General features: G+C 32.2%; 1 protein-coding gene across 2 annotated transcripts in view; it reads left to right on the top strand.

Annotated features, from left to right (window-relative positions):
• The window catches only part of USP25 (ubiquitin specific peptidase 25), a 139,530-nt gene extending 126,942 nt beyond the window's left edge, over positions 1-12,588 (top strand). For both annotated transcript variants that reach the window (XM_060098607.1, XM_060098606.1), the window contains 4 exons: positions 4,288-4,367; positions 7,971-8,094; positions 11,480-11,675; positions 11,985-12,588. In XM_060098607.1, the coding sequence (XP_059954590.1) occupies positions 4,288-4,367; positions 7,971-8,094; positions 11,480-11,675; positions 11,985-12,157 (573 nt within the window). In that variant the 3' untranslated portion in view covers positions 12,158-12,588. The remainder of the gene's footprint in view (positions 1-4,287; positions 4,368-7,970; positions 8,095-11,479; positions 11,676-11,984) is intronic.
• The last annotated feature ends 734 nt before the right edge of the window (positions 12,589-13,322 follow it).

The following is a 13,322-nucleotide window of genomic DNA, read 5'->3' as shown; positions in this document are numbered from 1 at the left end:
TGTATGCCATATATATTTGTCATTATTGGACAGTGTTGTGTGAGAGATCTCAAGCACACACATGAGCACTCGTATCATTCCTGTGGTACTTTTTGTGGAAAATATTCTCTTTGTGTTAACTTTGGCTTTAAAACTAATATTTTTTTAAGTTACCAGTTCAAACACCTAGTATTTTTTCAGGCTTTTAAATTTAACTTTATACATTGTCTTTTCAAAAACTTATAAATTTGGTAAATTTTAACTTGCTTTCATGAGTGCCTTTGATTAATGACTGCTCTCATTTACAAACTTAATTACTTTATATTCCCTTAAACAATTAGTGTAATTCACTACATTAACAGATAAAAGGAAGGATACAGAAAACAGTCATTTTTTTTATAATACCATATTTCTCCACTTATTTTTTGTTTTGTGTTGTATTATTTTTAACATTTTTATTGGAGTATAATTGCTTTACAATGTTGTGTTTCTGCTGTGTAACAAAGTGAATCAGCTATATGTATACATATATCTCCATATCTCCTCCCTCTTGTGTCTCCCTCCCACCCTCCCTATCCCACCCCACTAGGTGGACACAAAGCACCGAGCTGATTTCCCTGTGCTATGCAGCTGCTTCCCACTAGCTATCTATTTTACATTTGGTAGTGTATATATGTCCATGCCACTCTCTCCCTTCGTCCCAGCTTACCCTTCCACTTCCCCACGTCCTCAAGTCCATTCTCTACATCTGTGTCTTTATTCCTGTCCTGCCCCTAGGTTCTTCAGAACCTTTTTTTTTTTTTTTTAGATTCCATATATATGTGTTAAAATACAATATTTGTTTTTCTCTTTCTGACTTACTTCACTCTGTATGACAGATTCTAGTTCCATCCACCTCACTATGAATAACTCAGTTTCATTTCTTTTTATGACTGAGTAATATTCCATTGTATACATGTGCCACATCTTCTTTATCCATTCATCTGTCGATGGACACTTAGGTTGCTTCCATGTCCTGGCTATTGTAAATAGAGCTGCAATGACCATTGTGGTACATGACTCTTTTTGAATTACGGTTTTCTCACGGTATATGCCCAGTAGTGGGATTGCTGGGTCATATGATAGTTATATTTTTAGTTTTCTAAGGAACCTCCATACTGTTCTTCATAGTGGCTGTATCAATTTACATTCCCACCGACAGTGCAAGAGGGTTCCCTTTTCTCCACACCCTCTCCAGCACTTATTGTTTGTAGATTTTTTTTTTTTGTGGTGCGCGGTCCCCTCACTGTTGTGGCCTCTCCCGTTGTGGAGCACGGGCTCCGGACACGCAGGCTCAACGGCCATGGCTCACGGGCCCAGCCTCTCCGCGGCATGTGGGATCCTCCCGGACCGGGGCACGAACCCGTGTCCCCTGCATCAGCAGGCGGACTCTCAACCACTGCACCACCAGGGAAGCCCCTGTTTGTAGATTTTTTGATGATGGCCATTCTGACTGGTGTGAGGTGATACCTCATTGTTGTTTTGATTTGCATTTCTCTAACAATTAGTGATGTTGAGCATCCTTTCATGTGTTTCTTGGCAATCTGTATATCTTCTTTGGAGAAACAAGGTAGCTACTTTTATCTACTAAAGAGTGTCTTGAAAAACAAAAACAAATATCATAAAGAAATCTGAACATTGAAAGCTTTCCTTTGTGATCAAGAAAAAGACAGGCATGTATGCCATTACCACTTCTATTCAGCATTGTACTGGAAATTCAGGGACAGTAAGGCAACAAAAAATAAAGCAAAAAGTAAGAGATTGCAAAAGAAGAAACAAAGTTATCATTATTTGCAGATTTTATACCTAGAAAATACAAAATCTACAGATAAATTTATTGGAGATAAAGATAATAAGAGAGCTCTGTAACATACAAGTCTTATTTCTAATATCAGTTCTATTCCTTTATACCAGTAACAAATAATCATATAGAAATTCTTAAGAATAGCAGCATTTTAGTAGTACCCAAACTGTGGAGTACCTAGAAGCAAATTTAGCAAAAATTGTGCATGACTTTAGGAGACATTATAAAGAAGACCTAAACAAATGGATATATGTATCGTATCGTGTTTAGGAAACTTGGTATTGTAAAGATGTCAGTTTTCCCCAAAATGGTTTATTGTTACTGTGCTGTTTCTGTCAGACTTCTAACAAGTTGTTTTATGGAGCTTTAATAAGCTGGTTCAAAAATTTTATGGAAATGCAAAGATCTCACTCTAGTCCTGACATTCTTGAAGAAGAACAAGGTAGGAAGGCTTTTTACTTGAAATCAATACAAATTATCTTAACCTTTATGCTTTATAATAATATTAGCATAAGAAGAGGTAAATTCGAGCAATAAAGCAGAATAGAAAATCTAGGAACACAGCCACAAATAAATGGACACACAATACATGCCAGAGATGGCAGGCAAATTGGTTGCTAACTCTACCCTTGTCTCCAAGATTCAAGTAACATGGGACTTGATTTTTTTTATTGTGATTTGATTCTACAGTCTCTCTACAAGCATGCTTCATCACATTGGCTTCAGCATATTTTTATTATGAAAACTTCTCATATTTTTTCTAACTGCAGAGCCACTAAGTCTTATATGTGTTTACATGACATGTTTTTGGATTCTATATATCCCACATATCTTTGTCTTGCCCTAAGTCACACATCAGCAAACCTTGCCCACAGACCAAATCCAGCTCACCACCTGCTTTTTTTAAATAAAGTTTTATTGGAACACAAGCCATTTGTTTAGGTATTGCATATCAGCACTTTCACACTACAACTGCAGGGATGAGTAACTGCAACAGAGACTGCATGGCCTGCAAAGCCTGAAACGTTTATTGTCTAACCCTTTAAAGAAAAAGTTTACCTACTTAACAACTTCTAAGGTGATTCTAATGACAAGCGAGTGGTAATTTGAACACTTCCCCCAGAAAAGTTAACTTTATGCTTGCAAGACAATTTTACCTTTATTTGTTATTAAGGTCTACTAATAGTGTGGAAAGTATGCCTTCTAAAATTAAAAATTAAAATGATTCATATTCAAGTAGAATGTAGCTGGTCAATAACTGGCCTGTATGTTTCTTATTTTCATTTACTTATAATAATATGTATATAAAAGCTTTCACACTTCTATCATCACTATCTCCTTTAGGTTAGTCCTATATTGAATTTTAGTTATGATTTTCCTTGAATCAATTTTTATTAAGTAAGTTAAGAAAAAAATCTTGATTTTTTAAAAATCATTTTCTAGAGTTATAAGTTGTGAGTTCTGAATCATTTACTCACATTACATGCCCAGTAATTGTGAGTTGTTTTGGAGGAGAGGCTGTTGAAATGTGAAATGCATCTATCTTTTTCACCATAGCTCAGCTGAAAAGAGTATTCAGCAACCATATTTAAAATTTTACACAAATTTGGGAAAGTTAAAAGGTTAAATAAATTTATTATGATGTAACTTTTTTTTTTTCTTTCAGTTCCTTAAAACTGTGCTTCAAATAAGTCTTCAAGCTTTGCTTCCTGTTAGAGGAGTTAGCTTCATTTACCTTCTACCTTCAATGTGATGTAGATCTATAATAATATTTTTTTAATTTAAGTGTATTTGCTTTACATTATATTAGTTTCAGGTGTACAGCATAGGTTCAGTATGTTTACAGATTATACTCCATTAAAAGTTATTACAAGATAATAGCTATAATTCCCTGTGCTAGACAATATATCCTTGCTGCTTATCTATTTTATACATAGTATTTTGTATTTTGTAATCCTGTACCCCTATCGCACTCCTCCTTTCCCTCTCCCCATGGGTAACAGTATGGAGGTTCCTCAAAAAAATGAAAATAGAACCATCAATATAATCCAGCAATTCACTCCTCGGTATATGTCTGGAAAAAATGAAAACACTAATTTGAAAAGATACATGCACGCCAAATATTCTATAATGATATTTTAATAATAAAATTTTAACTGAAGAATTTTTGAGAGAGAGAGATGACCTACTTGAGTGATTGTCTTGCCTTTGTATTTCTGTTTTCTTCTAGTGAGTCATTGTTGTTTAATTTCTCATCCATGTCTAATAATTTTTACATTTATTATTATACCAATAAATCATTTTGTATGTAAGATAGTAAAGTCTTGATTTAGGTCTAGTTTATCTTTAATTATGAACTCTTTGCTTCTGTTAATTCAAGCAGTTATCAAAACAATGTATTTATAAGCAGTTTTCATTGTAGTTTTAGTTTCTATATACTTTTTACTATTTTCTTTCACCTACAGGAATGGCATCAGGATTATAGAAAATTCAGGGAAACAACCATGTATCTCATAATTGGGCTAGAAAATTTTCAAAGAGAAAGGTAAGGCAAGATGGACACACATGAAAAGGAGAGCTTAATTTTTGTATTCTATTCAGATGTGACCTCATCTATAGAAAAGGTTTTGCTCACAGTGTATATTTTCAATAAATGTTTTATTTTAGAACAGTCTTAGATTTACAGAGAAATTGCAAAATTAATACAAAGAGTTCCCATATACTCCACATACAATATATTTTCCATTTTAAGCAAAATCGGTAAAGCTGGCATTATTGTCATTGTTTTTATCAGCTCTCAAACACTAAGATTGAAACTTAGAATAGAATAGGATTAGATTGAAGCCAAGAAGTTTGCTGGGGACCGAAGAAGCTGGTAGCCCAGCAAATGGAATTCTTTGTATTCTCCAGCATCTACCTTCCAGTCACTAGCCTTTTTCCTGTTCTTTCTGAGTTTAATCTTGACTTCAAATTAGAGATAGTGTTTCTAATCTGTCTCTTTCTCTGAACTTCCAGGTACTATAAAAAATATAGCTGCAGAAAACTAATCACTTGTCTTCTAAATACTGCGACTGTAAATATTTTAGATTACTTCTCATACAAATTACAGATGGTTTTAAAGGAATTTCTGCTTTTTAAATTGCAATCATTGTTATTGAGAAGAAAAGGATACATATTGATTTATTGACCATTATAGATTATTCACTAATGTGTATTTACTTATTATCCATGTATTTCTCAGTTCATATCCTTTAACATTAATTTACTTGACTAAGGATTTTTTTATGTGCTATATTTAAAATACACTGTAATACTGACGTCAAGTAAAAGGGATATTGATTTCTTTCTCTTTTTTCCTTTTCTTTTTTATTGTGTAAAGTATAAGAAACCTCCACTTGAGGTAATAATGTTTTTTTTAAATGCCAACATGGAACATTACTTCTAGAGCTGCTGTCCAACATGGTGGCCACCAACCGCATGCAAAAATTTAAATTTAAATTAATTAAAATTTTTAAAGCTAAGAATTCGGTTTCTCAACCATACTAGCCACATTTTGAATGTTCAGTAGTTACGTGTGACTAGTGGCTACTGTTCTGGCCAGCACAGATACACCACTTCCATTATTGCAGGACGTTCTGTTGGACAGTGCTGCTTTGTTCATTGGACAGTACACAATGCCATCATTCTTACACTTATCAAAATCTTAAAAGTTATCACACAAAAGTAAAAAGTAATGTTAATACTTGGGTACAAATTATTAAAGTCCTAGTGATTGTGTACTTTTAAGATAATTCACTTTGGTCACTGAAATAGAAAACTATTTTGATCAGTAGCTCTATTTTATTATTTTATTAATATTTTGGTCAAAGTTTTATTTAATAGGGATATTCTAATTAGCTTTAGGATTTGGGAGATAAAGTTTTCTGAGAAAAATATTAATATGGTCTTACAATTGAATAGAGTATCTAAAAGGTATTTCCATTTTATAGGTAAAGAAACTGGGCTCCACAGTGCTGCAATAACTTTGTCAAGGTCACACGACTAACTAGGGAGAGAAAAATTGAAATAGAGACCTCTGTATTCTTGTATAATTTAATGAAATCAGAAAAGGACAAAATGTATTCATTATCTCAATAAGAATTAACAAGATGAACCTGTCATTTTCTTGCTCTCTGCATAGCTTCTACATTAGCTTTTCTGAGTTAACATTTGTTAAAGGACTTTAAGTATAACTTGGAATTATGTTTAAATTTCATAATTTGCTTATTCTTAAATATATTCTTCTTGGTAAAGTGAATATTCTTAGCATAGCAAATGTGAAAGCTCAGCTAGAAAATTAGTAATGGTGACAAATAATATTTATGGAATATTGTAAAAAGAAATGTTAATTTTACCACTTTAAATATAGCGGTTACCGTAACTAGCAGTGTATAAAACATTGCCAAAAGGTTCTGTCAAACTTGTTTTTAATGAAAACTTAGCACTTGAAAGCCATAAATTGAATTATTTATTGATGGGTCATTATTACTTCTCTGAGTAGTGAAATGAAATCATGTTTTTAGGAACCATAATTTTACAGCAGTAAAAATGGAAGATAAAGAGAATCTATCAGGCTACATAGTCTTATTTTATCTTAAATAAGAATTTGGTAACTGGACTGCTGAATTTTATTCTGATTGCTTGAAATGTAAGCACTTTAAAGGTTGACAAAATGTAGAACGTTTTGTGTACTTCACTAGAAAATTGGAACATGTTCATGGTTTCAGAGCTATTCTTAGAGTGATGACTCAGGTCTAGAAAGCCAGATATGGATGTCATTCAGGGGAGATCTTTCAACAGGAAACTTAATAGCTATAAAAGGAAAGGTAGATGTGCCAGCAAACTAATTCAACTTAGTGGTGTAGAACAACATTTAATATTATTATCACTCTTTAAACAAAAAAAGCTTTAGCTGAGACTATACCCATATTATTTCAAAATAAGATTTCATACCCTAAGTTTTCTCAGAAACAAATTCCTGATAAAAGCTGTTTTCAAAACATAACTTAAAAGAACTTATTTTTTATGAAGTAGTTTCAGGTGTGTAATTTGATTTGTCATGAATGTGTACATTAATTTCCACATAATTCTACATTTAACATTTGGACTATAGACTTGACTTGTTTCTGAGCACCTGAAATTAATAAACAGTAACACTGATTGGCAGTAAACATTGTTTCTGTACAGTATTTCACTTTTTAGGATGTTGCATTTTTCTGAATTTGTGAGGAGATAACATTATGATTGGAAAATCTGACACATAGGAAATATCTTAAAATATCTTTCATATTTCATTTATACAAATATATAGCTGTACATATTTTTTCCTACAGCATGTTAGGAGAAGAATAATCATTTTAGAGACAAATATAATTCTCAAACATTTTTCCCATATTCCCTTTTTAAAACCTAGTTTGAACTTCTTAAGGTCTAGACTTATACCAATAGCATATTAATATTAACTATAAAACAAAGGCCTGACCCTGCCTGCCTTTTATGTTAGTGTTTTCTGTTGTCTGTTTGTATCCCACTAGATTTCCCAGATTTAGAGGCATTTTTTCCCTTCTACTTCACCCATCTCCTTTGGATATTCTCCCCTCTGTTACATTTTTCTCAATGAGTAGAACTGTGCCCTCACATAGAAAAAAACCTGACTAAAAAAGAGTCACTGAATGAATCCAGTGCTGTTCGTGATGAGGGAACAAAGTAATCTGATCCTTCCCTCAAACAAAAATGGCATTATGTTGTTTAAAAAGTAGATCGTTGACTTTCACATCAGTGTTAATTTTGAGTCTAAATGGAAAAAAATACCAAGGAAGACAGAAGGAACTCTGAATTAATCAATTATAACCTTTTTCTCTCAGTTTTTTCTTAATTCCTAGCTCTGTTTTTTGTTTGTTTTACTTTTAAGACAACTATCTGCTGGTTTCAGATGCGGCTGTTGCTCAAAAGATGCCTTCAGGCATACAGTGTATCATCAGATGATATTTTTTATTTTAATGTTGTTCTGGATAATCAAAATTTAAATATATACTTAAAATGCTTTAAAATTGTAATTGACCTTTTTTTACAAAGATAAAATACTAATACTATACTTTTTTTTTTTAAGTTATATAGATTCCTTGCTGTTCCTTATCTGTGCTTATCAGAATAACAAAGAACTCTTGTCCAAAGGCCCATACAGAGGACATGATGAAGAATTGATATCACATTATAGAAGAGAATGTTTACTAGTAAGTTGAATGGACACCGTATGTGCTTACTTTATCATTTTGTCTTACATTGGGGCAATTATCCAGACTCATATATAAATGATTGACTATTAATTCTGATGGGGTGTCATGATGATGTCTATAATCTGGGTCTATTCCCTTGAGGTGGGAAAATACACTCAATTCTTTATCCCTTCTTCTTTAAGGATCTTAAGTTTTGCAGATGATGAACCAGAAATGTTCTTAAAATGAGATCAGAATAATTACATTTTTATATTTGGATTTCTTCTCATTCTGCCATTCCCTCTTTTGATGACAGGCTAAATGATGTGATGAATTATCATCATTATTATTCCAGAAAAAGAATAGATTTTTCTGAGTTTTTATAAATAGTATATTTGGTGTACATGATGTTAAAAGTATTCATTGTAGTGTAATATGCTTTTTTTTCACCTACTCAATGGAATATTGTTCCTCAAATATTTTTACTATGTGCTGAAATATTATTGTTGTTATAAACTTTAAGAAATCTTTTTAGCAAGTTGTTTTTTTTCCCCCACCACTTTACTCTCTAGATATCTGGAGTACTTTGTTAATGTTTCTTGAGTCAGCTAACCTTTATGTATAAAATTACAAATTCCATCTTTATACTTTTTTCTGATTAGATTTTATTTAGCTATTAACATGACTATAGATTGTGAACTTCTAAGTTGCAGTTTTTTTCTATAAAATATATAAAGGTATTCAAAAGTGTATGATTTTTGAATCTATATAGTTTACTTGGTTTATGTGTACTTAAAAAAACTTTAAGTAGGTGTACTGGTGAAATGTTTTCTTTCAGTAGAACTACATATTATATGTTAATTGTAGTCTGTGGTATGTTTTCAGAATTTTTGAATGGGAATATTAGAAGCTTGTGATCTTGTTATTTTTCTCTTAGCTGATTTTGCTGCATTTGAGTGTATTTTAAGACTTGAATTGTTGATGGTTTATATCCATTAAGGATGGTATTCTTAATTTGATTAGTTTCAAAAGGTTTTTAATCAACCCCTGAGAAGGAAGACCTGAATTATATATATTTCAGTTTAAAAAAGTACAGTGTTTTATATGATTATATAAAATTTTACATTGAATGAGTTAAAGCAATTTTTAATGTAAAAATGTTACAGTGTTGGGATATTGAAATATTTTGGTAAAACTGTTTTAAACATAAATATAACCAAAACTTGATGGTTATTCTAAGACATTTGTAAAATGGTAGAATGTGTTTCTTTTATCATTTTAGGTTAGTAAACCAGCCACAGTTTGTTGTTTCACATGGGGATTTAAATAAAACCTCAGGAGGATTATTTTAGTGTTCCTTTAAGGTTTTTCTTTTTTTTTTACATTGAGTATTTACTAAGTGTCATATTCTGAGGGATGCAAAGATAAGTAAGACCTATTATTTATCCTAAGAGAATTTAATCTGGTGACTGATGTACACAGATAATTTTTATATTTCAGAATAAGTATTATTATGAGAAATAATATGACTGGAATTGTTGGGGAGAAGCTTAAGAGATAAGATAAACACTGTTCTGGATCTTGATGGATAAATAAGAGTTTAATGCCTTGTAGAGAAGAGAGAAAAACATCCCAGACAAAGGAATATCATATGAAAAGGCATGGAAAAGTATACAACAGAAAATGAAGATAAATCCATTGTGGCTAAGTTATGAGGAACAGGGTTAGGTGGAAGTGATGAAGCCAACAGGATTTGTTGATGTCAGACTGTGAAGAAGCTTATGCACCATTCTAATGCATTGGTACTGTTGTAAAGTTGGTGTAAGTTTGGCATGATCAGGTTTGTTTTTGGAAAATAATTCTGGCAGTAGTATACTAGAAGATGAACTGGAAAGGAGTAAAGATTGAAATGAAGAACACTAGAGGAGATAGGGAAGAGAGGGCGAGAGCCTCAACTAAGGCAGAAGTACAATGAATATGAAAGAGAGTGTATATAAGATGGTAAAGGAAATGAAATCAAGGACTTGGTAACTATTAGATGAGTGGAAAGAAGGAAATAGAAGCATTAAGTCTGCCTGACTTACTAGTTCTGTCTGGCTTTCGGGACTCTTAAGAGAATAAAGTTGGCTTTGGACATACTATGTTTGAGTTTCTAGGATATGTTTTGAACTTAACATCGAATTTCAGAATAATTATATGTCTTTGAGTGCAAATTATAAAAATTATACTAGATACTTAAAGGTTTACCTCATTTAATCCTCTTAACCACTGTGTAATGAAGGTAATAGTATCTCATTTTTCATATAAAGACGCTGAAGCTAGGAAAGTACTTGTTTGCTGAAGGTTAAATAATTTGCTTAGTGGCTGAATTGGACGTTCAGCGTAAGCCTCTCTACAAAATCAAGATAAATTGCACAAGAATGACATAACATAACCATAAGAAATAATAAAATTTTTGTATTTGAAATTCAGCTTAAAACTATTTAAAAATCACATTTATCATTCTGTAAACATAAGACTTCAGACATAAACGTCTTATTATACCTGTACCTTTTTATCTGTCTCCTATGTTTCTGTTTATCTCATGGATTTCTCTCTTCTACTCAATTAGATGTCAGCACACTTGGCCTGTGCTCCAGCCTACCACTTGTTTTTATAAATAAAGTTTTATTGAAACATAGCCATGCCCATTCATTTACATATGGCTGCCTTTGTGCAGCAATGGCAGAGATCAGTCATTACAACGGAAATGATATAGCCCTCAAAGCCTAAGATATTTCCTATCTTGTCCTTTACAGAAAAAGTTTACTGATCCCTGTATTGTAAGGGATTGTAAGCTCCATGAGAGTTTTCTGTATTAATCACTTGGGTACTCCTGCATCTAGAACAGTTTCTGGCACATGGCATGTACTGAGTAAGAATTTTTTGAAGGAATAAATGAACTAATGGATTACCTTTATATTTTTGTATCAAGAAATATAACAGTCCCTGTTCAGTTGACATTTATGGAAAAGATGATGAGTTTTTCAAAAATTTCTTTGTTTTTAAAATTACTTTGAGTGCTTGTCAAATTTTAGAATTGGGGGAAATTCACCTCTGGAGAACAAATTTTAAAATGGTCCCTATAGTGAAGATCAAAGTAAAATAAACTGAACTTAAGCTTTAAAAACATGGCAACATTATTTCTCCCAGTTATTTTTTGCTTTTGTTTCTGTTGTTATATGCATAGCCTTTTCTAAGAGACTTTTCTGGCTCAATAGGTTGAGGTTGCTTTTTGTGACTTCCATTTGTTCTAATACTGTCTGCGAACATGCTTGTTATGTTGCCTTCAGTATTAACACTTACATTTTTATTTAATTAAAAAAGGAAACAAACCTGTTGTTCTTTTTTTCATTGCGTTAAGAAATTAAATGAGCAGGCTGCAGAACTGTTTGAATCTGGAGAGGATCGAGAAGTAAACAATGGTCTGATTATCATGAATGAGTTTATTGTCCCATTTTTGCCCTTGTTATTGGTGGATGAAATGGAAGAGAAAGATATACTTGCTGTGGAAGATATGAGAAATCGATGGTGTTCCTATCTTGGACAAGAAATGGAATGTAAGTTTAAACAATGCAGGTGGACAGCTGGGGTGTTGGGATTAAAAGCAGTTAGAATTAGATGCTAGTTATTATCATTTTTTATATTCTGTAACATGTTTATATTCACATCAGTTTTTTTTCTTATTTACAAACTAAGCTGTGCACACTACTGTTGCCATTTATGTTTTACTTCTTCCCCCAAAATGGTAATAATTTTACATGTTTTGAAATGAAACATCAACTGACCACTCCAGATTAATAAATCTTGTTGAAGATAATTTCTCTCCCTGTCTATCTTTAGTTACGTCTTATTGTTTATATTTGCAGCAAACCTCCAAGAGAAGCTGACAGATTTTCTGCCAAAACTCCTTGATTGTTCTACAGAGATTAAAGGTTTCCATGAGCCGCCGAAGTTACCTCCGTACTCCACGCATGAACTCTGTGAGCGATTTGCCCGAATCATGTTGTCCCTCAGTCGGACTCCTGCTGATGGAAGATAAACTGCACATACTTTCCCTAAACACGCTGTATAAACTTTATTTTAGTTCTTAACCTTTGCCTTCCTGTTACAGGGTTTGCTTGTTGCTGCTATAGTTTTTAACTTTTTATTTTAATCACCGCAGAAGACAAAAGGACTCTACAGACTTTAGCCAGACTGCAAACAAAGCTGAGAATCGCATGGTGCTCAGACTTTGTTTTAACCAGAACTGATGTATAATTACAAATCCAATTGATTTTATTATGGCAAAATCATGCTTTTGCCACTTGTCTTTACAGTATTACTTTGCTTTTATCTTTTCTTTATCTACAGCTTTCCATTCAGTCTGGATCCTCCATGACTACAGCCATTTAAGTGTTCAGCACTGTGTACAATACATAATATTTGGTAGCTTGTAAATGAAATTAAAGAATAAAGTTTTATTTATGGCTACCTATGTGTTTGTAAGCAGGTATATATTAGTGTATTTTTTTAGTTATATAAATGAATTTTGGGGATTCTTTAAGATTGGGTGATAAATAGATTAATACACGCTTTTAATTTTGCTCTAATGTTAGCACATTAGAAATTTACTAAGTACTTGACACTTAAATATATCTGTATTTTTGACTAAGTTGTTAAACTTAGTATGGCACCTAAACCTGTTTTGAATTCAAATCAGGTTTTCACTGAAGTGAGCGGCTGATATTTAAGTCAACCACACTGAAACTTTTAACCTTTTCTTAGATTAACCTTTTATTTTTTTATGTATTTACATATAATATAGCAAGGTGATTATTTCAAGAGATACCAGAAAAAAAGTACTTGAATAAGGGCTATTTAATAGTGAAACTTATAAGAAATATGTATATGTATATATACATACATACACACATGTATACACACACGTATTCTTCATAATGGAGGACAGTGTTTGCATTATATAATCATTCTATTTTTGTAAATTGTATACTACTTTATTTGAAAATGTTCTCTACTAATCAGTGCTGTGAAATGAAGTTGATATTGTTGAACTAGAAGTTATGAGTATCTTACCTGCATTTATTTACCTCCTTTTCAAAACGGAAAAAGCTGTAGAACATTTTGTAGATGGAACTGCTGTTTAAGATTAATGAAGTAATATTGTGAATGAACTTCAATGCTTTAAAGGTAATCATTGTTACCAA

This window comes from Mesoplodon densirostris, chromosome 5 (genome assembly GCF_025265405.1).
Source record: "Mesoplodon densirostris isolate mMesDen1 chromosome 5, mMesDen1 primary haplotype, whole genome shotgun sequence".
Classification (NCBI taxonomy): Eukaryota; Metazoa; Chordata; class Mammalia; order Artiodactyla; family Ziphiidae; genus Mesoplodon; species Mesoplodon densirostris.
Note: the sequence above shows the minus strand (reverse complement) of the source record. Positions and strands in the feature narration are given on the sequence as shown.